Source organism: Podarcis vaucheri (genome assembly GCF_965113315.1).
Source record: "Podarcis vaucheri genome assembly, chromosome: 2".
NCBI classification, from domain to species: domain Eukaryota; kingdom Metazoa; phylum Chordata; class Lepidosauria; order Squamata; family Lacertidae; genus Podarcis; species Podarcis vaucheri.
In genome coordinates, this window is record NC_138760.1 from 85,574,929 (window position 1) to 85,601,706 (window position 26,778).

General features: G+C 42.0%; 1 protein-coding gene across 14 annotated transcripts in view; it reads right to left on the reverse strand.

The window, feature by feature from the left end:
• Positions 1-26,731, reverse strand: part of WNK2 (WNK lysine deficient protein kinase 2) — a 107,481-nt gene extending 80,750 nt beyond the window's left edge. For 4 of the 14 annotated variants that reach the window (XR_014216000.1, XM_082209135.1, XM_082209127.1 and 1 more), the window contains exons 1-2: positions 26,079-26,726; positions 23,959-24,873 (exon numbers count right to left, since the gene is read on the reverse strand). Coding sequence is in view for 13 of the 14 variants with exons in the window: in XM_082209135.1 (XP_082065261.1) it covers positions 23,959-24,846 (888 nt within the window). In the remaining variant the exon portion in view is untranslated. Of the gene's footprint in view, positions 1-23,958; positions 24,874-25,472; positions 25,602-26,078 lie in introns of those variants that run through there. The other 10 variants (XM_082209124.1, XM_082209134.1, XM_082209130.1 and 7 more) reach the window with 5 other exon arrangements.
• Between the last annotated feature and the right edge of the window lie 47 nt (positions 26,732-26,778).

A 26,778-nucleotide genomic window follows, 5' to 3' on the forward strand; every position in this document is an offset into this window, starting at 1 on the left:
GTGGGACATAGGAATTCATTCCCCCCCCAAAAAAGGGACAGTGCACCAGCCCCCTGCTGAAAAAGTTTGCTGACCCCTGATCAACTCTAAGGGGGAAACAGCAGCCCAAAAAGTAGTACAGTAGTGACTTGGTGAAGGCGGAATTTAAGGTAATTTGTACTAACCTATCAATTATTTGGCTACAGTCTTCTAGTGTTTACTAATGGTTCTTTTATCCATTAAATATGGGCGCTGTTAAATAGGTTTCAGTCAAGTTTGAATCAAGTGTGAAGGCTGTTTGACCCAGAAGCTCAATTCTCATTACAGAAATGATCTTACACCAAAATCCTGGATTAAAGAGGAGCTTTATCTAAAAAAATAAATAAATAAAAATAGAAAGAGATCTCAAAATAGCCCTTTACCCAATTAATAAGTACTGGGCAGAATAAAGATGGACTTTTGTTTGAAAAGTATTTAGCAGAACCTACATGGGTGGGCCATTTAACTCAAAGAAGTATAGCTCACTATATTACAAGCACAATTACCACCTACCCACATAATTTATTCATTCAGTGCAGCAATACTTCAATATGCCACCTTCAATTTTAAAAAAATCCTGTTAAGAGATATGGTTGTTCAAAAGATATTTAAAGTAATTTGACAGATGAATAAGAAACACTAAAAAGATAGCCCTTATTATCTTAGCACCAATATATTTTACTTTCTTTAGAATGCCAAGATACAAAAATATCTATATGGTGAATTTTCATTGCCTTACATTTAAGACTGGGGTGCCAATTTCAGAGCACCTTCTATCACCTGTAAGTGCAAAGTATTTATTAACCAACACAGGGGTAGAAAATCTGTGACCCTCCAGGTGTTACTGAACTCCAACTCCTATCAGCCCTAGCCAGCGTGTTCAGGGATAATGTGAGTTGTAGTCCAATAGCATCTGGAGGGCAACATTCCTCTATCCTTGACCTAAAGATTCTTCACATTGATCAAAGTGTGCTATCAGTACATAATCCAAAGGTTTCTTTGAAACATTTCTCAAAGGCAACACAGTAACACAGTGCTTCCACTCTCCCTAAGTGATGGTCCAAAATGTGGTGCTGCTGTTGCTGTTGCTGTGCAGTGCTTGGTTTTCTGTAGCTTTCATCAAGCAGAATTAGAAGAGTGATTTGATCCAGGGTTGCCTGGAGCAACAGTAGCAATCTATTCAATCAGGGCAGCTGTTTGCATCTTGGGGGGCATATCTGTTGTAATGAGTCAAGGCTAGATTGATGCAGTTGGCGCTCACAGCACCATTACTCCTGACAGCATGTCATCAACCACAGTGATCCACCATCAGTAACAAGGCACCCTCGCAGCTTCTTTTCTACATAACAAAAGAGTCTGACAATGGAATGAAATCCCATGCAAGCCAGAAAGGATGGCAAAACCCTCCTGCCCTGCTCTCTTCCCAATCTAAGCCAAGTTGATTAAGTCACTTCCCCACTTTAAAAAAGAAGAAGCTGGAGCAATTCCATGCATGAAAAGGAAAGATATGGTGGAAGTAAGCAACACTCTGATGATGAACAATAAGAAAGGCATTCAATATACTTAAAACCATACCTTTTACCACCGATTTATCTGAAAAGTCAGTGTATGACTGGCAAAACAATTGTGGCAGGATATACTGAAATGCCCAGTAAGTTATAATGCTATTTCAAAGTTATAATCATAAAATAATGAATAATACATCAAGGCCAGTAGAGCAGAATGCACCTTGATCTTGTGTGTGTGATTGTATAATACAGCTAGGGTATTTAACTGTGAATTTACAAATGATAAACACAATGTCAGCTCATAAAGGATAGGAACATTCTGAGAACCACAAAAGCCCATTTGAGAAGTGCGGGGGGGTGTGTATAAATAAAATGCTGTTTCAGACTATGATGTCCCAGTCATACAAAGAGTATTTATAGATCACTTCTGGCCTAATGCCCTTGCCGAAGTTCATATTCAGATTGTATAAACACCCCAAGGGTGAACATGACACTGAAAGCAAGCCAAAGTCCTCTGTAAGAGGCTTAAAAGTTCAGCTTCTATGTGACACAAAGGAACTCCACCTAGTTGTGGTTTTCAGCTGAGTGCTTCACCCAGAGCAAGCCAAAACAACCACAAAGAATAAGCCAACATCACCACAAATGATAACCTTTATGTTTTCACAAACCATGCACACCACATAAAGCAAACACTTGCAGATAGTGAGATGATATTAAGAGGCTTTAATTTTAAATACATAGCCCAGTAAATTTTGTGCTGGGGGGGTGGAGAAAGGACCCCAAGCTACAGCTAACCTCCTTAAGGATATTGGGCGATTTATTCAGTGACTCACCTACTGAGGGAAGGAGAAGGGAACGGAAAGCTCTGCACAAAAGCTGTGTGTGGTAAAACATAAGCTTTTATGAAACGTTGGGAATATTTCCAGGGAAATGCTCAATAGGATGCTAAGCAAAAATATGGTTTGGGAACAAGGGAATGGCCTGGGGACACTGAGATGCAGAGAGAAATGAAAAATGTGGGATTGAGAGGCAGCTGTAGTTTAAGAGGGGGAGGGTATGTCTGTAACTGTAACAAAATAGACTATACAGAACTGGGTCCTTACTGAAGGTGACCTGAACATAGAAATGGCTACACACCCACCCAATATATTGATTTATTCCCCTTTAGTTCAGACTAAACAGATTCACGTTTCCAATCCATTTGTGACAGAAATAAGTTGTGGTTAAAAATAGCCTGCTCAAGTCAATTTAACTGAACTTTCTTGCAGTTCTGTCATCCATTTGAATACACAGTATTTCATCTAGAATATTATTAGATAAATAATTTGCCCATTAATTACTCTAACCAGCTGATTAAGATAGAACAGATGGACAAAGATAAAGATAAATCCATTTATAAATCCTTCAGGCAGCTGCAGCCGTGGGTGCTGCCAGATTTCAGGGAGGAAGATACGCTCTGGAGCCATCACCACCCAATGTGCTCCCACCATTCTGGTAAGAAGTTGGGGGGGGTCCTGTTTTGCTTTTTCCCTTCAGAAACTTGAGTCTAAGGTGGTGCATTAATACTGCACTCACAGTAAAAACAAACGGATATGCCCTTGATGGAAGAGGAAAGGCAGGTCATCTGGGAAATTTTTTTACTCAAGTGGGAATATGTGTATTTCAGATCCCACAGAACATGCTCTTCAGCTTGTTCTATTCCCTGCCTCGCATATTATATTCCCACTGCCTGTTCCAACCATAACTGTGTTTTGTATACTGCCTAGAAGAAATTCATTGGTTTCTTGTTTTCATGTCAAAGTCTACTAATGCAAGGAGGATAAACAAATGGACATATACCCTTGATGAGCGAGGGCAGGACAACTGGGAGGGATGTTTTACTCATTTTACTCAAGCAGGAATATGTCTATTTCAGATGCCACAGAACCTGCCCTTCACCTGTGTCATACACAGTCATGCGTAATATAGCCCCACTACCTGTTCCAAGTGTTGACTGTGGTTTGTGTACTACCTAGAAGAAATTCACTGATTGATGGTATACCAGGAAACATATTAGATAAACTGACAACAATAAATTAACAAACTCCCTTAGCTTCCTTGTGTTAGAGCTGGCCTTGACCAGAGGTCATTTCATCAATATTATATAATCCAAACTACCAAACAAATTTATAGTGTTACATACACTAGGAATTACATTTGGAAATTGCTTCAGAGTGGGGGGATACCTTATTCAGAACAAATATACTTCTACTAAGGTAGTTTCTTTGATCATCAATTGTATTCATTCATAATTCTACATCAGGCTGTTATTTTGACCAGGGAAGCAGTGCTGGGGCAGAGTTTTTTAACCTTTTCCTCTTGTGCTATTTCCCTGATTGAAATCGTTCCCTCCTAGAAGCTGCTATTGTACTTGTGTGCTTTTTCCTCCCTGCATTGCTAATGGGCTCTGGGCAAACTTAAGGAGCTGAAAGCTTTAGGCTAGTCTTGCTTTCCCAATTTAGCATTTCTGTTTGACAAAGTCCCACATGAAATCCTGATCATGGATTTCTCACATCACAGTTAGGGTGCAGTCTTATACACAATTTGTTGGGGAATTAGTCTCACTGAAATCAATGCGGCTTATTTTAAAGAAGGCATGTAAAGGATTGCACTGCTATTTGAGCCCTGAGTTAGTGGTCCGCGTTGGCAAAACCAAGTACTGGATCCCTAATTAGAATCCAAGATGAGGTGCATAGTGCATCAGCTGTTTGAAAGCATGTTCCAGGACACATCCCAAAACAAGCAGCTGAAGCAGGCATACTGTTGATGAACCATGCTATGGAGGTTTATATAATGCACTTTCCACCGGTCTTGCATGGGTTTTACAAGATGTGGAAATGAATCCTGCACAAGTGACTGATGATTCTCTAAAAGCCAGAATGAGTACCTACCAGCACTTGAAACAGAGACATGAAACCTAAACTTTAACATTTTAGTGCCACATAATGTTCTCCACCTATCTGATGTGATTGTTGGTAGTTAGTAAGCCAAATAGTAGTACACCCTTATTTGGCTTAACTCTCCCATCTGCCTTCATGGATAAAGAGACAATTAAAGCTGACGCTGACAGCAAATTATCCTCCAGAGAAATATAGTGTGGGAATGATTTATGCATTTGCTAAAGACAACCATACTCATTCTCCGATTACACAAGAGGCACAGAAGCCCATTTTTGGTTAAAGAAACGCCGTCAAGGTTTGGTGGTCTAAGTTTGTCCTATCTTGACAGGCAAGCATACTGCAGTGTTTCATTTTGAACTGGCATCTTACCAAACATATGTTTTTCAAATCAAAAGCATTTAGAAGAAAAATCAGGAAGGACTTATAAGGCTGAAATCTGTACACAAAGTGTCCAACGTGCTCTTCTCCCACCCCCACCCTGATACTTGATTCACTGTTTTTCATATTTTGAATACCTTACACATTTCTGAAACCATGTGGTCATTTTAGACTGTGATTTCATGTGTGAATGTGCACGTGTATTGTTACATGCATCATCAACAAAGCTATCAACTTCACAAAACAATATATCAATTTCCCACAGGCAATGGGTTTTTGTTGCTGTTGTTGCTGCTTTACCTGGGAGCAATTCCTACAGTTCCATTCTGAACTGGTACCATCTCCAGGGGAAGCTGCCATACATTGTTTCCTGAGCATTTAGATCAGCTCAGAAAAGCATACACACCGAGAAGAGATGGTAACACTGCTGGTTTTGATGGAGCTGAGCCAGAGGAAGATAGGGTGTAAAGTACAGGCACTGTTAGCCATACTCATTAACAGGGCAAGCGAAGGACCCAGCCTACAATTCCTTTGATATATGTTACAGTTGATTCTTGCTTTATAGCATGAATGACATCCTGTGTGTCAAAGGGCACAGAAACCGAGGTTGTGTGAACCCCAAGCTGCTAGAGGTACAGCAGCAAACATGTTGATGCCCTCCCTCCCATACCTTTTAGCTCTAGGGATTTAGCTTTTTTTTTTTTTGCCACTAGGTCCTCCAGACAGGGACAAGGTAGGGCACCAGCATGCAAAGAAACCCAAGTTTCCCCTAAGTTTTGTAGTGAAGTTCCCATGAAGTCTCTAAATCCAAAATCCAAAAAATATCACAATCTGTTATGCTAATCTTTGATTGAAACAAATAATCAGTATGCTGTTTAACCAGCATTCCTGCTTTATTAAAATAAAGAAGAGGAATATTGCTCACCTGGGTAGCTCAACTATTTGATCCATAATAGATCCTAAAAGAAACTGCAGCTTATTGTGAGGATTCTAATGGACCAATCTCTGTAATTAGAGGTTTGGATAACCTCCCTGGTTTAGGACAGATGCAGCTGGGATAGCCTGGCCACTGTCATCCATGCACTGCTGACTTCTAGACTGCAATGCTGAAATGTGCTCCTTGTGAGGCCACCTCTGAGGTTAGCCCAGAAGTTGCAGCTACTACAAAAAGCAATGCTCACCGAGACAGAATATTGCTATTAAACTGAAAGGCTTGACTGGCTGCCAGCTGGCTACCAGGCAAAGTTCAAGGTGCTGATACTGGTGTACAAATGGCTTTGGACCAGGATACCTAAGATTGTCTCACATCTTATATACCCACTTAATCACTGCTCTCTGCAAGAGAGGGCTTCCGTTCCTACAGATATCACATCTTATCACATTTCAGAAAGAAAAGCAAGAAGGATCAGATGCTACTATTCTAAGAAGAACAGTAGACGAGCAAGGAAGAAATCCAACGAAGAATCAGAGCTATGCAAAACCAGACCCAGGATGCAAGTTATATAGACACACGTTGTGGTTAAACACAACAGTTCAGGATCAAATTCATGAGGAAATGGGTAGTCAGGCTCACAAATCATATAAAACACAAGGCAAAAAAGTGTTAGTAAGACCAAAAAGCAAGAGGCTTAGGCAAATGTTTGCCAGAGGATTTTAAAATCAGGAAATAAGGTCTGAGACTTGGGTATGAAGGTCATAATTAAATAACTATCAAATCTAAATTATTGGTAGGGTAACTGGAACTTATGGATGCGTACTGGGAAGACTTGTATATTCTGGACAACTATGGAAATCCAGAGAAGTGCCCGTGAATCAAGGCTAAATGTTAGTGGATGGCTAGATTTTTAAAAACTATTTCCCTTTTTCACAGATTATACCTTTTAAATAATAGATGTACGGTAGTAGATTTAAGTCACAGAAACACAGTTAATTTCATATTATGCATGCTCCTATGTTTAATTTCTAAAAAAGAAAAAAAAGGTTCTGAGGCTCAAAACTGCCTAGAAGCCATGTTGAAAAAATACGTAACCAGTTCTAGGTGTTTGCGGTTGACTGTTGGTGGAGGGCCAACAGCTTATGTGAAGCACAGAGTTCTTTATTTATTATTACATGATTTAAACAAAGTCCAGGGCTCAGTTATGGAAAGCCTTGCAAGAGTTGGAGATCTCATTTTGAAAATGGCTTAGTGTAAGGTTACCAGATTTTTTCCCAATGAATCCGGGAAAACTTTTCAACTTCAGTAGGAATGATAGGATTTTGTCAAGGGACTGGTTTGTAAATCTGGGGACTGTCCCCGGGAAACGGGGACGTCTGGTAACCTTAGCTTAGGGTGCACCTTGAATTATGGTTCAGGACTAAAGTCATCAAGGCAATCTATTTAGGAGTTTCAGAAGTCTTAAGGTTTGAACAGTCTACAAGAATTTGTCCCTGCATGAAGGTGAAACTTTGACTCAGCCAAAGCATTTGGCAGTAATGAAAGACAATTGGAAGGCAACATATGGAAACAGGTTTTGTTTTTCAGTCACTTGGCGGCTAAAGACAATATTTTGCTGTTGCTCTGCAAGGTTACCAGTAGGGATTAGGAAAACACTGCATTAAGAAGTGACAGGTTTTAATCCTTTATTTGACAGGTTCAGTATTGTGATTGCTGCTTGCATACTGTGATTTCATATCTTGCTATCCTCCTACAAAAGCTGTATTTTCTTTTAATACAAGTCATTAACCTTGACTTATGGAGTCCGTGTTTTAATTTAGAAGATTTCATATTAGATTTTACAGGATACTAATGTTTGGCGTTGATCATTACTTTTATGCATTGGCCACAGCAGCAAAAAAAAAAAAAAGATAAAAGGATTAACCATTATCTCCATTTGGTCAGGATCCAAAATTAAAAGCTTCACAATAACCTTATGTTCCCTATAGAGTTTTTAAAGGCCTATTAACTATATGAAGATGATGGTTTGGTTGCCTGCACTGTATCAGGAGGGGAAAATAATTTAATAGGCAATATTATATATTTTAAAATTTAGATAAAAATAAAAATAATAAAAATAGTGCGGACGTCAGTATTTAACATTAGCAAAATCAGCTTTGGCAATAGAAGCTAAGTACTTAGGAGCCTCATATAGCTAAGTGGTGATGAGTTTTTAAGAGATATTCATTGAACAAAAGCCTACCGGACATGAAAGTATTGCAAGTTGTGACATAAACACATGTATGTAAAGTCTCATAAAACTTACTGCATGATACCAATAATTTATATCGTCCCACATCGGGAAATTGGCAGTTTAAAATGTGCTCAAAATAAAAGGTAAATTGTGTATGTTCATTTCATAGCATATGTTTTCTGTACTACACCACAAATCAAACTTTCAATGGGGTGTTTATTTACTACACATTCCACTTATTAGCTAACCCAGTTCAGATTATATGTTTGCTTTATCTTACTGTAAACTTCAAAATATTTGGTGATGGAATTTAAGAGCACTTAATAGAGGTTGTGTTGACATTGGTAGTTTCTATTGTAATAGTATGGAGTGGAAGTGGGTGTCTGGCCTCTCCCAAAGAATTGTGCTGGCATTTGGACTCAGATGGATTGGTGTTTGGCCACTGCCAAAGCTGAAGGGCAACATTGTAGTTTGGCTGATCATCTGGTGCTAGCCAAATAATTGGGTGCATGACAGACATCTAGTCTTGCCCAAATGGAGAGGGTGGGTTTTAGGACTCTTTGGGGCTTTTAATGGGGAAACAATTAAACTAAAGGGGAACCACCTCAACCAAGGAAGAAGGCTGGTGACCTCAATCCTACAAAAGACATAAAACTTTAAACTAGGGTAGCCAGGTTTTTAAAAGAAGTAGTACAACTCATGCAACACGTTGGCGACTTAGAGCAGATTTATGCCACAAGGTGCCATAGGAAGGCACTGGACATAGTAAAAGATCCATCGCATCCTGGTCACTGTCTCTTCGAGCTCCTGCCATCGGGATGGAGATACAGGACGATGAAGACAAGAACGAGCCATCTTAAGAACAGCTTCTTCTCCAGAGCGATCTCGGCCCTGAATGGGAAGCCTGGACTTTGAAAGTCATCTAATCTTCCTTGCTATACTATACTGTATTGTTTAATTAGTGTTTTTATGGAGCAGTCAAGTAATTTCGTTGTCCCCGAGAGGAGGCAATGACAATAAAGATATTATTATTATTATTATTATTATTATTATTATTATTATTATTATTATACATACAATAATTACCAAAATAATTACACATTCTTTATCAATCTTCTGAAAAAAATACAAAATCTAGTGTAAAGCCACAGAGACTTATGAACTACCCAACTTAAGATGAACTTATGTCTGGTTTCAAGGGATTTTTCAAATGCTTAACTCAGTCTTTTGTTTTCTTTATCTTTTTAGGTAAGTTCATGAAGATACCCACACTTTGTGTATAAAAATGTATAATTATTTTGGTAATTATTGTATGTATCTTAGTCACCAATGTGTTGCATGAGTTGTATTACTTCTAACAGCAGCACAGATTGCATTTTTCTAGATTTTTAAAAGAAGCCTACACCTCTAATACTCGCGAAGAAAAGGGATGGTCAGCAGGCGTACCTTGCATGACAAGCTAATGTCACAGTAAACCTAAATTACACTAATGTTGGTTTTTGTGAATTGCAAAATACGTATTTATATTTCACAAAACAAGAAGTAAAGTAACAAAACACTATTGGTTGAAACTTATCTATGCACAAAAAAATAGAATTTTTAACACACACAGAATTTGCCAGAGCACCTTGTAGAAGTATGAGGACACAAACAGAAGGACACAGCATTTTGGCTTTATTCTCTTGCAAGTCTAGCATAGCTTCGGCTTCAGATCTTACAAAGCAGCTGTTAACTGGAGTAGACAATAATAAGCTAGATGGTCTGGTGGTTTGACTGGGTCATACCATTGTTTTATAATCCCAAAGGGAGAACTGTCCTTCAGCAAAGAACATGAAGTAGAATGAACTGTTCTGAGCCAGAACTTAAAAGCAAAGTTCAACAGCAGTTCTATTCAGACCGCATCCTTTCTCCCAACAACCTTGGGTATACAGAAACATTACAGCAGTAATGACAAACTTTTATTCCTCTCCTTTTAGCTTGCTGCACACATGCGTGTGTCACCATGCGCAGGCTAAGGCAAACTGTGGTGACGTGTTTCCACCTGTTTGAGGCAACTATGATTCTGCAATGAGGAAACGAAGAAAATGAGGGTAGATAAGGCTTAGGGGTCAGATTACTGTATATGAGTAGGATGCTGGACCTTTGTATACATGAGTGTGTCAATAAGAGAATCAGGTAAAGAATGTGTTTTGGTACAAAGGCGACAAGCTCAAAACCCATTCATTTCAGTGTCCAGTAAAGAATTTGAGAAAGAGATAGTCACAAAGGATTTAGGTTTCTCATATTAGCTCAGGAAAAATGCAACAATTGTAGCTTGAAGAATCATTCTGAGCAGCTATCATTCACTCCAAAACACACTTTTCTTTTGCCCAGGCAAAAAAAGAAAAAGCTGTTTCTGTGTATTCTCTGTATTTTGCAAAGTATAGGCACAGATTCAAACATGGGTCACTGGAGGATTGCAATGCCAGGTTGTAATTAGAGCTATTTGCTACTCCATGGCAGGCCATAAAGGCTTCAAGTGTGTCCTGAGACCAAAAACGGTTTCAATCAGTGTTTTAGTTGCTGGCCCCAATGACACTGAAACACACTGCCTTTGTGTAATTGTAATCAAAGATGTGGCATGCATGAAAAGGCTTCTCCAGGGTTTGGAGGCCCTACGCTGGTATGTAACCAGCTAACTGTGAAATAATTATAGTAAAGGCACCATGGATTAACTGAAAAGGAGTTCCTTTGTTACTTGGGCTCCTCCTACATATATGGACTGCACCTGTGTAAAACTTTTTATTAATCTTATTATTAATTGATTTATACACTGTTTACTTACCGAAATATCTTCTAACTGGCAAAATTAACTCCTGAAGCAGTATAACAGAATGGCAGAGTGAGGACGCAACTGGTAGGTGTCTGAGATTCCTGGCCCCTCACATTACCATTAACACCCCTGCCTGCACAAAGTAGGTGCATAAGTATGGACTGTGCAAGACGACGGGGAGATCTTCTGGTCTAAGGATCCAATGTGGCTGGGGAGATACAGATTAGCGTCTTCACCATATAGTTTTCTCTGCTGTCTTCCTGAACCTGACACAGGTTCCTCATTCACTATCTCGGACCATCCCTTCCAACTCAGAAACCAAGGAAACCTCACTGAAGCTGCGTGTCATTTATTGACTTCAGAATCTTTCTCTTTCTCTTTCACTCCTACAAACACCCCTTGTTAGTTTCAGGGTAGAATGGAAGTATAGGAAACTATAGAAAACTATCAGAACTCTTTGTTTGCAAGTTGCCAATAGAATTTGTTTGCACTGTAGCTGTTTAATGTCTTTAATGTAAGGTAAATAAAAGTTTAAGTAACTGCTAGACTGTTGGTGTAAATGCTAAATAAAAGTTTTTGTTGCAAGGGAGCCAGAATGGTGTAGTGGTTAAGAGAGGTGAACTCGTAATCTGGTGAACCGGGTTCGCTTCCCCACTCCTCCACATGCAGCTGCTGGGTGACCTTGGGCTAGTCACACTTCTGTGAAGTCTCTCAGCCTCACTCACCTCACAGAGTGTTTGTTGTGGGGGAAGAAAAGAAAGGAGATTGTTAGCCACTTTGAGACTCCATAAAGGGAGTGAAAGGCTGGATATCAAGTCCAAACTCCTCCTCCTCCTCCTCTTCTTCTGAGGCGCTTCTATGCTCAGTGTCCTTCTGCCACCTTCACTGCTGCTCTTGGGTCATATATCCTAGTCTACCACTATCCTGGCAGTTGCAAAAGAGAAAAGTGAAAGTACAAATGCACTCACTCCCTTCACAACCTTGTAGCAATATAGATGGACTCTGCCTTCTACTAAACCCTAGTCTGCATAAGCTCTGTGTTGGGATAGGACACAATGAAACTAGTGTAAATATTAAACTTTAGACTTCTTTTTGCATGTAAATAGCAGCCAACTATGGCATGTTCACATTGTAAATGTGAAAAAGAAGCACAAAGAACTGCATTCTATTTTTGACATTTCACCCTCCCACATATACTACCATTTTATTTAGAAACTTAAATCTTTATCCCACAATTGCCTAAAGCGCCATTCACAAGGCATTTTAGTAACAGCTGTTGAATTATTATCCAGCTCTAACTTCATGGCAATAACAAAACTAACAAGGGACATGTTTAATCCTAAATAGTTTCACAATATTATGTAATTCCTTTCTGAAAGAATTCTTATAAGAGTTCTGATAAACACAGATAGCCTTAGTCCAGTCAATACTTCATTACAGATAGGAGTAAATGTATATTTTATTTTAGTACTGTAGCCACTAGATCTAAAATTGATGGCTAGCACCAGGATGGGAGTATTGATTTTCATCATCTGAACTAAGAGGAGTGTTTATAAAAATAAACAAGACATATACTCCTTAATGTGTACACATCTTCTGAGTAATATTCTCAGCTTGAATTAACTCTGTTTATCTCCAATAGGCCTTAGATTGAAAAAGCAGGCTTAAAATAGTCATAGAAGACAATTTTAACAGAAAACTAATCTTGTAAAAATACCAGTTTTCACCTGCTTAACAAAAAGAGTAGCAGTGCATTCTGGAATGTGAATATGTGAAGTTACTTTTCTATACTTGCAACTATATCCATTCCTAAATTATTCCACTATTTCAGAATCTCACACTTGTATATACATACACTCAAATATCCCAGTTTTCTACTTGCTGAAGCCAATTTTTGGAGCCAATTTGAATCTGCACATTACACAGACTTTGGCTATTAAACCTACAAGTCAACCAGAAGGTAAATCTTACCAGAGTGATTTAACTTTGCCATTTCTTGTAAGGGAAGCTTTTTCTTTTGTCCAGGAATATAAAGGGCCTGGAGACTGAGCATGTGATACTGAAAATCAAGTCAGTTTCTTCAATCATTGTACACAAATAGCTCCATATACTACAGTTAGCATTCAAGCCTTATTATTGCTATAAGACCCAATCTGGGGTTCCATCGAAATGGAAAATTAATGTTTAGGGTCAGCTGCAGCAACTACTTTGCCAGTTAAAGCCAGGTTGTGTGCTCTTAATGTTGGCAGTACTATTCAAGGCATTGGTCAGAAAGAATAACAGGGATAAACTGGCTTATCCACTGAAAATTTGCAGGAGGGAGCAATAATTATTCCATTTTGTGCATATAAACTGCCTAAGCATTTCATGAGAATGTGTTTCTCTATTAATGTGTCAATGGTGAGAAAGAAAATAAAGGTTCTAAACAGACTGAAAGCCCTTTATTAAGTATTTACTGACTTGCAGTGAACACCAAAATGAAAGGAAATACTCACTCAGCTTGCTACTCATAAGCTCTTGTACAATTGCCAATTTGTACGCTATGTTTGTCCAAATAACATAAATTAATGCTTGTTGTATAAATATGTGCTTTGATTCTGTCATTACCTAACCTTAGTTAAATGTGTATCAAGCAGTTGAATCATGATAGCTATTAAGCAGACTTCTAAATACCACTAGTGATTATATTTATAACAAGTCCACACAGCACCAGCAACATTCAGCTTGAACTACATCACTGGTTTCTTTCATATATACTTTTTCTTCGTCCCAATGCTCTCTCGTAATTTGCAGAAATAATATACAAGCATGATCAGAGCTCTACACAAGAAAATATATTAATTGCATTACAACCGATCAATACTTAGAGGCACCAAGCCATGAGTGACATGTCAATGCCTTTCCTCTAATTACAATATTCAGTATACAGTTAGGTAATATCCCCGAAGTTACATCCTGTTTTATAATCCCCTTTGACCATTAAGTTTCTAAAATACAACACCATATCAAAGTCTGCCCTAACCTATGTAAAGTGATGTTGGGTTTAAATGATATAGCAAAGCATAAATTTTATTACTGTTTGTCTCAATACTGACAGACACGAAGACAATAAGAGCTATTTACTGCAGTTTAAGAGTTTCAAAAACTAGCATATTTCCAACTCTAATTTTTCTAAAAGTTAAATTAATACTTTATTCATAATGACAACAAACTGTACTATTTTATAGGCTGTTAACTATATTCCAGTCATGTTCTTGTAGTAAAAAAAGTTTAGATTTTATACTTAAACTAACAAATGTTGCATATTTCAATTTTGCCCCAAACTTTAAAAGTGTCCACCTTCCTCCTAACGTAAGATGAAGTAAATTTTTCCCCAGGATGCCTCTCTTTCTTAAAATGTTAATATCTAGTTCAACTAATGTTTAATTCTATATATTCTATATAGAATTCTATATATAAAGACGTTTATATAACTTTTGATAAAATGTACCATAACAAACAAGTTCAAAAAAACAAATAAAATCAGCCTGAAAAATGCAGACAGAAACAAATCAGACCGGCAGGATGAGAGAGCATGAAACATTATAGCCAGACACTGGAGAGACTTGTCAGGAGTAAGCATGGGCCATTGGTATCAAATACTATGGGGAACAGCCTTACTAGAAAAACTAACCAATAAACTGAAACTGACAAGGGGACAAATAGAAGAAGACACCTTCACCCCGGTATGGCTCCCCTTTATCACATACACAGCCCAACAAGACAACGACAAGAATCCACCAACAGCATACAAATCAATATGGCTAACCTGATACAAAAAAAAACCACCTACCCCACTCACACATAAAAACAAAGTTCACCACAGCCTACCACAAACAAACAACCACACCCTGGGACAACCCCAACCTCTCTCACCACCAAAGAAACACAAGCAAATATTAAAAAGGACCTGAACAAGTGACGCTGACACAAAACCCCACACATACATTAAGTAGAATAGAAGCATCGCCACCCAGACCCAGACCCACTCACCATGCCCCCCTCCACCTCTTTCCCCCTTTCTTTCCTAATGTAACACTAATGTCTCAACAAATGAAACTGATCTATTGAAAACGTAACTTGAAAAAAGAGACATTGCACATACTTTTGTAAACCAATAAATCTTTAATTAAAAGTATGTTAAAAAACAACAACTAAGAGTCTGCCCATCCCAATAAGATTCCCTGAAGCTATAAATCCATTACAGGGTCTGCTGTGCTTCAATTTTAAGATCAAGTGTGGTTTGACTCCCTGCAATTAAGGCATCTATTAAGTCAGTGCAAGAGTTATTTAACATCACATCTCAGAAAATCCTATTAGGAAAAAGTTGACATTTTGACCTTCCACCATCTTGTTTCCAATACCTGCTCACCATTAGCTTAAACCTCTTATAGAATTAGTTTACTTCAATAAAAGAATTGTTTGATTATTTCAAGACCCTATTAATTAAACTAATCAAAGCATGTATGAGTTTCCATCAAAAAACAAACAGATGCAGAAAATAATCACTCTAGGTAGACCAAAACTAGAGCGCTCTATATTAGATTCTGTCCTTAACAGCCGTACAGAATCCTTGAAAAGTGTTTTATGTCCTATTATAGCAAAAACCACTGACCAGCAAATGGGGCTAAAGCTCATATTACTCTCTGGCTGTTTACCTTCCCAACAATGGCTTTTCATTACTCATCCAGGATTGTGACATTTTATTTAAGCACAGCTCATGCAGCTGACACATTGCTATATCGGTTCATAACAGTTCTGGACCAAGATATTTTGCTGCCTGAAGCAGAACCCAAATGGCACACTGACACCCTCTATGCTATACATTTTATAGCTGCACCATTCAGACATCAGTTGCTGCCTTCATCTGCTACCACCCGCAACCAGCTCTACCATTAAACAAGGTGAGGTGACTACCACAGGTGGCAGCTGCTGGGAGGGAATGCTTCCAGACATTCCTGTCCATTAGAGGACAGAGCTGTGTATGTCTCCATCACTTCATTGGTACAGAAGTAAGATTCAGTTGCCAGTCCAGTCAACTTTTGTATTAGAATTGGGGGATAAACCCCATCTTGTTCTTTGCCTCAGGCAGCAAACTTTCTTGGGCCAGCTCTGCCACCACCTGAAGAAATGAGCTTCAGCTTACTGCACAGTAGGTCCCCCTGGTTCACACCATAACTACCCTACTTTTTAAGCTTATACTCATCACTTTCCAAAACATGGTTGTAGCATTAAACATACTTCTTTAAACGAATTAGAGTTTCTGCATCCTCGTACTTCCTAAAAAGATGCATTGGAATTATATACACCTGAGCAATTGCACAGCTTTACATTTTAAGCTTTAGATTTCTCCTAACGGTTATGTTATGGGGATGCATGCTGTGCTTAGGAAAGAGCATGATTGTGGCTGTATGTACTTGTAATTCTGATAGGAAAAACAGTACTGACTAGGCATTTACTGTGTACTATGTTATTTTAGGTATTTACTGTGCTTCTACCTCCACTCCCCCAACAAAAAACAAATATCTGGCAAATAAAGCAGTCATAAAGCTTCAGGAATGGGTCAAGAAAGGTACCGTAGATGCACCTACCCCTGGCATCTATCATGAAATCAATAGCTGAAATTCTAGTGCAGGTCCTCGATAAATAGTTTTTTCTGCAACCAAGCACTCTCCTTTCATTACATAATTTTTAAAGGACCTCATTCCTGTAGTTCATTTCCACCCCCACATTCTCAAAGCTCCATGCTCACATAAACACCAGAATTTCATATGCAGACCAAATAGAAGCAAGCTTGCAAAGGGCTCATGCTGAGATATCTCTCTCATTAGTAATGGAAGGTTTGGCTATTTAAACATCTTGCAAACATTGTAGCAGCTCCAAAATGGACCATTGAATGATCATATGCTAGAATGTAGGGTAGCAGTCCTTGACCTGCCCCCCTGACTCACAAAGAAACTTTGATTAAATTTGTACAAACTTGTAGGGATCATCTTCCTGTGTTATTACAAACAAACAAACAATCTGATGATGATACGAAGGACTAACCCCAAATCAAGCTACCTAAAGTATCACTCAGTGCTGTGACAGTTTAAAAGTTTGAAATAATATAGTACACTGTTGGCATTCATATCTGAGCTAAAGCTCTTGATTGAAGGGGATTAGTGCTCTTTGCTTCTACATCTAACTGGTTTTAGGTAGGGATAGTGGAACACCTACTCCTATTCCTCTGTGAGGTCACTGAAGGTGTAACAAATGAAGGAGAGAAGCAGAAAATGTTGAGAAAGAGGAAGTGGGGGAGAAAGAGGGGGTAAATACCAATCATGGATTTGCTCAAGCCAAAGATGGAGCTTCCATGAACATGATTAAGGAGAAGCAAATGGGAGCACTGTTCCATCCAATGAATTTTGAATTAAGCTGCACAAAGTGAGCCTCTACTGTGTAACTCACAGGACCATGGACGCAGAACTAAAACCCACAAGTGCATGCCCAAATAGTTTGATGGGGATCAACCACCTGCATTTGTTGAAGCTATCATGTAAGTTGATTAAAATATTTAAATTCAATGCTATGCAGATTAATCCATGTGGATAAAGAAAATGATGACCCTGACCCTATAATGATAGCTGGTTCCTATTTTCTTCATCCGCTTGGAGGTTTTCTTCTGCAGCATTATATGGCATGCAACCGAAATCTCTTCATTAGTATACATGATGGCTAACGGCACTTCATCTCTATCAAACCATGCCGGTGTGCGCATGTCGTTTTTATGACTCTGCATGTTGCACAACAGAGGCTCACTTTCCATAGCTCAGTTTCAAATCCCACAAACAATATTTGTCCATGGGTATTTTCTGCTGGATATCGGGCATAAATACGTATATTCAGTGTCACCGTCCTCCCATTATTGTTTTGCTCATGTTTAGAAGAGAACCATGTTATGCCAATCCTTCATGAAACCACCACCTACCAGCCCATTCTTCCATAGCTTTCCTGGCTTCTTTGCCTCGGCACATAAATTATTCCTTGGACCGCAACTCTTAACTTCCCTTGCCTCACTCTGAATCAGATACTGCATAGATCTCACAGATCCAACCCTGTTGCCCTAAATCACAACAGAGTAGATCCCTGCCGGCTAGCCTGGTTCCTGAAAGCTTGCAATGTGCTGAACAACTCTCATCGTTTGGGTTCCTGTGCTCACCCCCAGTTCAATAGAATTAGAAATATTTTCTATTTCTTTCATTGTATCCCACCCTACCTCCAAGGAGGAGGTGCCGACATATTAAGAGGAGCAACATAAACAGATTTCTGTGATAATGTTTTTATTCTTAAATAAATTAAATAGGTTTATTTGTAAAACAGAATGCAAGACAGCAAGAGTATCCCCCACACACACTATCTTTCATTTTTTTATTACTGAGAACATAGAGTGTTCCTCCACCAGAAAAAGCTAAAGCAGTTTGCAAGATATACATAGAAACATTCCAACTATTCTAAATAAAGACGATAGAAATGCCAGCCAAAGAAAGAGTACAGATCTGTCCTTTTACAATCATGGTTTTGAACATGCCCTTAAAAGATTACATAACCAAACTATACACAAAACCCCATCTAAATGGAGCTTCTTGGCTATTTGCTTCTTTCAAACAAATAACTGGAGATATATTCTGACATGGTGAGTTCAAGCCAAGATACACAGTCATCACATGCCTTCTTTAGTTTCAACCGTTTCATTTGTCAACAGAAATCTGAACACTGTTTCACACATTACATTTCTTCAGCTACATGAAATAATATTTCACACAATTCTGTAACACTGCAATATGTTCATGCAAATGTATTATTTCCAGCCATGTGCATTTCACAGAGAGATACAGACAGACAGGACTGTGAACTTCAGGTTTTATCTTAATACCATGGGGAATAATAATAATATTAATTTATTATTTATACTCCGCCCATCCAGCTGCCTTTTCCCAGCCACTCTGGGCGGCTCCCAACAGATTAAAAACAGAATAAAACATCAAATATTAAAAACTCCCCTAGACAGGCTGCCTTCAGATGCCTTCTAAAAGTCAGATAGTTGTTTATTGGGAGGGTGTTCCACAGGGCGGGTGCCACTACTGAGAAGGCCCTCAGCCTGGTTCCCTGTAACCTCACATCTCGGAGCTGGACCGAAGCCATTTAGGGCTTTAAAGGTCAGCACCAACACTTTGAACTGTGCTTGGAAACGTACTTTGGAAACTGTTTTTGCTGGACCTAACACGACAGCCACCACCAAAGATCAGAACCAAGAAACAGCTCAGTTCTCACGCAAAATGCCACTGCCTGGTGGGTCAGCATGTCTCGGGGGGGAGACACTGAGTAAAATGAATGGCAGCCAGTGCCAGTAAGAGTGTGTGTGAGAGAAACTGTGGCAGGGATAGCAGAAGTGCCTAGCAGGGGTCTCGTGGCACCATGCTGAGGGCCTGTTAAAGCCTGGTGCTGGCCCCAGACAGGAGGATAGACATTTGATACATGCTGATGATCTATCATTGACTTTGTGAAGGGTCTTTCCATCCTCCTACATGAGTTCAGTAATATTATTCAACTTTCTAGTATGTAGAGGGATTGTTCAGCTTACTGAATTATAACAGCTTAAGTTATTTTTAAAAAAATTGTAAAAGTACTCTGATTGGTAAACACAGAAATAAAATCCTTTTAAAGAGTCTTGGTTGTAGCCAACTAATATATACTCTCAGTAGACCCCCTGAAATTAACAGAATTAAGTTAGCAATCACCATTAATTTCACAGGGTCTTCTGAATGTAGGGCTAACATTGGATACAATTCTGTAACTGTCACGCCTCTACATTATTGGAACTTCACTTATCAGGCTCTAAGACTTGCATTCGGACATAACACTAAACCACTGTTTGGAACTACTACACAAATGAGCACAGGAGCTCAAGTGCTCTATTCTCAACTTCCAGAGCTGCCAACTTCAAACCATGATTTATTGGCACTGCCAGGTAGGACTGGGCTGGGAAGATTGCCCTAGCTTGTTCAGCTAAACCATATTTAAAACCAACAACAGTTCCAGGTTTGGATATAATGACAAACCACAGTTAAGCTAAAAATGGGAACCACAGTTAAGCTAAAAATTCTTCTAAGAAAGAGTGAGTGAATGAACCTAAGAGTAACCTAAGCTCATTCCCATCACACTAAACTATGGTTTAGCATGGTATTATTTATTGTTATTACCATTATTACTGTTGTTTAAATTTATACACCGCTCTTCATCCGAAGATCTCAGGCCCGTCCACAAGATTAAAGATACAGGACAGAAGCACAAAATAAATAGCTAAAACAAAACAACAACACCTCTTGCACAAACACATTTAAAAGAACAGGGTTTCCCAAACTTGGATCTCCTGCTGTTTTTGGACTGCAATTCCCATCAGCCCTGACCACTGGTCCTTGTAGCTATAAATGATGGAAATGATAGGAACGTGGTGCAACAACAGCTGGAGACCCAAGTCCTGCCACAGAATATTAATCAGCCAAAGGCCTGGTTGAAGAGGAATGTTTTCACCTGGCGCCTAAAGATACATAATAAATGTGCCAGGTGAACCTCCCTGGTGAGAGCATTCCACAAATGGGGAGCTGCTGCAGAAAAGGCCCATTCTCATGTTGCCATGGTCTGGACCTTTTGTGAATGAGGCACACCAATAAGGGCCCCAGATGATGACTGCAGAGTCCTGGTCGGTTTATATTTATATTTGACATCCAATCAAAGTGAAGAAACTCTTAGCACATTCACAATTCAATACACAACAGGACAGATAGCATTTCCCAACACTGAGTGATTTCTCTCTGTTTCATACATAAAGGTAAAGGTAAAGGGACCCCTGACCGTTAGGTCCAGTCGCGGATGACTCTGGGGTTGCGGCGCTCATCTCACTTTACTGGCCGAGGGAGCCGGCGTACAGCTTCCTGGTCATGTGGCCAGCATGACTAAGCCGCTTCTGGCGAACCAGAGCAGTGCACAGAAACGCCATTTACCTTCCCGCCAGAGTGGTACCTATTTATCTACTTGCACTTTGACGTGCTTTCGAACTGCTAGGTGGGCAGGAGCAGGGACCGAGCAACAGGAGCTCACTCCGTCGCAGGGATTCGAACCGCTGACCTTCTGATCGGCAAGCCCTAGGCTCTGTGGCTTAATCCACAGTGCCACCCGCATCCCGTTTCATACATACATCCTTAAATATATACTTCTTTTTTAAAAAAGAGGATGCTTTGAACAATAGTTGTAAGGCAATCCCAGTGGGTACTTGGCAGTCTGGGTGCAGTTGGTAATTGCAAATTGTTGGGGTTTATCGATACAGTATCTTTATAAAAATACATATATACTGCTAGATCATAATCAAAGCAGTTTACAACAGAAACTATATACAATTTAAAAAGTTATGGGTTTTTTTTTACAATGTAAAAATTTTAAACAAAATATCATTAACCAGCCATTACAGAAATGTGTTTTCGTAATTGCTTACATAAGCTTGGCAGCATAGAGAAGCGTTCAGCAGGCATTTAAAGTTTAAAACAGAAGGTGCCAGCTGAATCTCTAGTGGCATGCCACAGGACTGCACCAATGACACTAAAGACTCAATTTCTTGTTTTCAGATGAGCTTCACCAACTCATCTTTTCAAAATGCGGACAACACACCTTACTAGCGTAGTACAGTACAAGAAAGGGTTCATTTGCTGCAAAAGGAACTCCTGGTGATTGGGATCAGGGATATACTAAGGGGGGCAGGGAAGGTAGTATGCCTGGGGGATGGATTTAACCCCTAAAGATGTCATTGGCCTAACAGAAAGAAGGTACAGAAAGGGTGACCAAAATGGTTAGGGGTATTGATCCATGCTATTTACATAGGAAATATAAAGATGGGACTTTTTAATACAGTATGGGGGGATTACTTGAGATAACATAGAAGTTATGAATAATGTGATTAGAAAGTGAACAAACAAAGAGATGGGTTTTCCTCTCTTTTTTTAACACTGCAACTTTGTTGCACTCTGTTAAACTGGGTAGCCATAGGTTTAAATATTTGCAAATGCATAGGCTGCTATTAAAGAATATTTTTAAACAGATGATTTTATAAAACTACCAAAGTCATGACTGACTCCAGACAAGCTACATTATAGCACTCGTATTTGTAACTGAAACGATTAAATGCTAAACTGGATTTGATAATACTTCCTCCCTCTCTCATAAACCTAAAATGGATACAGGATGCTGCCTTAAGACTTTGGTGATAAAGCAGAGCCAACAATACATGGGGTGGTAACCAGTGCTAGTCCTACTCCGAGTAGATCAGCTGCAGTTAATAGGCATGACTTCGGTTCAGTCATTCCAGTGGGTCTAGAACTCAGTTGGATACAACCCTATAAATATACATAGCTTCCTTTCAACAATGGCATCTACTTCTGTTACTAATTCATGTGCTTGCTCTCCTACTAGTCTCCAGTTGCACAAAAGCTTCAACATTACTGCAATTTGTTCCATTATAAGTAGCTCAATCAAGTCTAATGTTGCAGGACATAACACTTTAGATTCAGTTTAAAATCTGACCCCTGCAAACAGCAGGATAATTCAGGACCAAGGGTCTTTAAAAAAAAAATAAGGTCTCATTCTGATACTCATACACAAGCTGGTCAGCATCAATTTTATAATTCAACATTACAGGTCTGCTGCATGAAATATCACAGAATACGGAATATCCTAAGTGATTAGAAAGAGGTAACAACCAGTCATCATCCTATCATAGTTTAATGAAAAGTATGCATTCCTTGTTGTCTGCAACTTTGCAAAAAGTATTTGAAGCAGCTTTTTGTCCTATTAATCAACCATTGTTCCAAGACCCCCATGAAGACTATTTCTGCAAAACAGCTTCACAAACAAAACAAAAATGTGAATTATGACCAATTCCCACAGCCACATCATAAATATAATATGCAACAAAAATAGAGAAGGGAAAAGAGAAGTGGACTAAAAAGATCACAGATGCTTTTTCTCACTTGAGCATGTGTGGTAGAGAAGATAAAGGTCTATTATGAATAAAGATATAGAGCAAAAAGGGGAAAGTCTATTCTGTTTTAGAAAGGGAAGTGAGGTTCAAAAAGTCATTTCAGTATCCTGCCATATAATTTACGTGACTTTTGACAACTAAATGTTAGCCACAGTTATGATTCCCTTTTTAAGTTAAGCAGAAAGTCTTTTTTAGAAGGAGGGAACAGATGACACTACTGTGTTTAATAACAAACCAGATCCTTCAGTTAGATAAATGCTCATATTGAGCCAAAGTAACATTAATATTTCCATTTTCCAATTCATTCAGGACATTTAAAAGAGCTTCATAATAAACAGTACAATCCTATGGCCATCTGGGATTACTCCCACCGTAAGTAGATTTCCTATGCAAACTTCCTTAAGAGTAAAACCTGTTGGACCCAATGGAATTTGCTTCTTATTCAAACTCCATAGAATAACCCTGCCTGTGGTATTGTCTACAAGTAAAGTAAGACAAAGCCTGCCACTGTAAAACCAAGAAATAGTCCTGTGGTGCCTTTAACACTCACACAAGCATTGTAACACGACTGCTTCAAGCAATTACTGTACATTCTTCCAAGATAAATTAAAAGTATTTTGCTGTGATTAAGTGCTACATTTTGTGGAATATTTAGTTCAGACTCTAGTAGCCTACAATGCAGCTGGTCCAGGAACATTTTAACCCTTTGGAGGCCCTTCTTGACATTTGCTGAGCAGCTTATTTTTAAAAATTCTAGTTTACACTGGAGGCACCTTGCCCTTGGCAAATCACAGGGCTGAGAGAGTTAAACCTGGGAGGAGCCTGCATGCATATGATGTGGAGGAAGGGCCAGAACCAATGAAAACACGGGAGCTATAGTTAGCCCAGGAACAAGATAAGCTGTAGAGACGATTCCAACAAAGCTTTTTTAGATGACACTCTCTTGCACCCTGTCCTCAGCTTACAGGGCATTTAAGCACACACCTCCCCCCCAAAAAAAATCATTCAGATAGTTCCTGCCACTTACCTGGAGTTCGCACCAAGCCACTTCCACCCAGGTCTCCGTGTCCAGCCCCTTGTAGACTGTTTTGAAAGACCCTCTTCCGAGCTCGATGTCAAACTTTAGAAACCTGCCATCGGGGGAGGTGGCCACCGCCTTCATGTCGGCCTCTTCCTCCTCATCCTCCGCCTCCTCTTTCTTGGACTTGCTCTGCTCCTTGAGAGATTCCGCCGCCTCTTTCTTCTCCGCATCCTCCTTGCCGCTCCTCTCCTTCGGTTCCTCGGCTGCTGCTGCTGCTGTTGCTGAACTAGGAAGACCCTCCGGGGCGACGGCCGCTTTCGCCGGCTCGGCAGGCTGCTCCCCGGGCTGCGCCTCTTCCACCACCGGCCTCTGCCCTGCTTTCACCCTCTCGGCGATTATCCTCCTGGTTTTGGAGAAGAGGATGATCTTCTTCTGCTGCGGCTGCTGCGGCTCGGGCGGCTCGAAGGCGGGCTCCTCCTGGTCGGAGTCCACCACGCTCCTCCGCAGGAAGCGCTGGTGGGCTGCTTTGGGATCCTTGGCGTAAGGCACTCGCAGGAAAGGGGCGGGGGCCGCGGGCCGGCCTCCTCGCGGCACTGCAGCAGGGTCCATGCCCGGCGCGCTGCCGCCGCCGCCGCCTGCTCCATCAATATTCATACCCTTTCCACCCGCAGGAGCTAAGGCAGCAGCCGCTGGGAAGCCGGCGCGTTCTGCAGCGACAGCAGCTCCAACCTCGCCTCCCCGCCGCGGAGGTGCTGTCCTGGCCTCGCCCCCAGTTTCCATTACAGCTGAGCTCTCGGCAGCTGCCGCTAGAGGAGAAGGAGGTGGCGGAGCCGCCGCGGCCGTCGACGGTACTCGTGCCGCCGCCGCCGCTCGGTGGGAGTCATCACGGTGCATCCTTCCCGGGAAGCTCAGCCCAGCCACCTGCCAGGCGAAAGAGAGAAAGAGCGCGGTGAGGAGGCTGCGGGCCCCACCTGGCGAGGGACCAGGAGGAGGAGGAGGCGGACACCTGCAAGAGGGAAATCGCCGCCGCCGCCACCGCCCCCCAGCCAGACACGCAGGGCGCAACTCCGGAGAGGATCTCCTGACAGCCTCTCTCCACGCTCGAGGGCGTGAGGAGCATCAAATGCAAAAGCTCCCGAGAGGCAGAAGGATGGAGAGACAGGGACTCTCCGGGGAATTTTGCTAGGGGTTGTCTCCAACTGCAGGTCCCTCCTAGGCAACTCGAATCAATGGCTCGCCCCTTTCCTTAGCCAGGATCCCGGTTCCAACCTGGCTCCCCCCGCCCCCAAATCCTAACCAGTGCCTTCCAGCCACGAGCCGCTCAGACCCTTCTGCAACTCCACGTTATCCGTCCCTTTAAAGAGCAGAGCGCAGTCTCCGTCGCCCAGCTCCCCCTCCCCCGCCATCCCCGCCCCCCTCTGCCCAAAGTCTCCAGCCGGGCTTCCCCTCTCCTCTCCCTCCGCCGCGACGCGCCCACGCAGAGCCTTCGAGACCCCCCTGGGCCGCTCACGCGCTCCCACCTCGCCCCGGGCTTCCGCCTCCCCCGCCCCCTTTTGCCCACTTCAGTCATACTGCAGCTCCTCGGTGGAAAGCCATAGTGAGGCTGGAAAATGGGAGAGGAGGGCGGGATGCGAGCAGCCGAGGCGAAGCTCGCCCGGCGGGAAGCCCCGGCCGGACCTGCCGCTCCCCGACACCCCACTCGCCGCAAGCTTCGAGCGGTGAAAAGACAGGCAGCGTCGCCGTCGTCAAATGAGCACGAGGACGGGGCTGGTCTTTCGCCCTGCCCAGCTCTGCGAGAGAAGCCGCCGCTTAGATAATAGCGCGCAGCAGCAGCAGCAGCGCCAGCGCGGGCAGGGCGCACAACCGAGGCAGCCGCAGCGAGCCGGGCTGAGGGGGAGGCGAGGGGCTGCGGCGGCGGCGGCCGACGTCAAGTGCCACCACCGGGGCGCCCGCAAACCACGCCAAAGAAGAGGGTGGCGGCGGCGGCGGGCGGCTGGAGGAAGCAGGTGCCTCAGCTGCACAATGGAGCTGCTCACCTGCGCAGCCCGGGAAGGGAGAGAAGGCAGGCAGGCAGGGAGGGAGATCTAACAACAAGACAGGTTTCTCGCGCGGACTGGGTGACTTACCAGGAGGAGAGGGGGCCCCCATCTTCACTGCCGCCCATGGAGGTTGGGGGCGGGCGGGTGGCAGAGGGACGGCTCGATTCTTCCGTTCCCAGTCATGGAGCCCCCGCAAGACGCGCGCCCGCCGCCGCCGCCCTCACAGGCCGGGCTCTGCAGCCCCCGCCTCCCCTCCGCCGGGCAGCCTAGTCCTCTCGCAGCCCCCTCCGCCGGGGATCCTCTTGGCTTCGCGGCGACGTCCAAACGTCGTCTCAGGGGAGAGCTCCGGAGAGCCACCGGCCAGGCGCTGAGGAAAAGAAACAAGAATAATCCACCTCAGGCGAAAGGGCGCGCCTGCTCTCTCCCTTGCTGCCGCCGCCTCCTCGCCGAAGCCAGCGTGCAGGAAGCCTCGGCCCGCGCTTGCCCATGCGCCCCTCGAGCGCGTCCTCTTTTCCTCTCCCCCCGCCCCCCTCGGCGCTTTTGTCAATGGAAACTGCTCTCTAATGAGCGTCCCATTTAACGGACGGGCCGGGAGCCACGGGCATCGCCGAGCAGCCAATGAGAAGGGCTGGGAGGAGGTGGCCCCCTGCTAGACCCGCCTCGTGTCATCGGGGTATGAGGAGAGCGCCGGCTCGGCTCCCCCTCCTCAGCGGCGGAGAGCACGTCCCGACGGCACGCACACACACACACACACACACACCCGCCTCCCTCTCCCCACAGCGCGGTT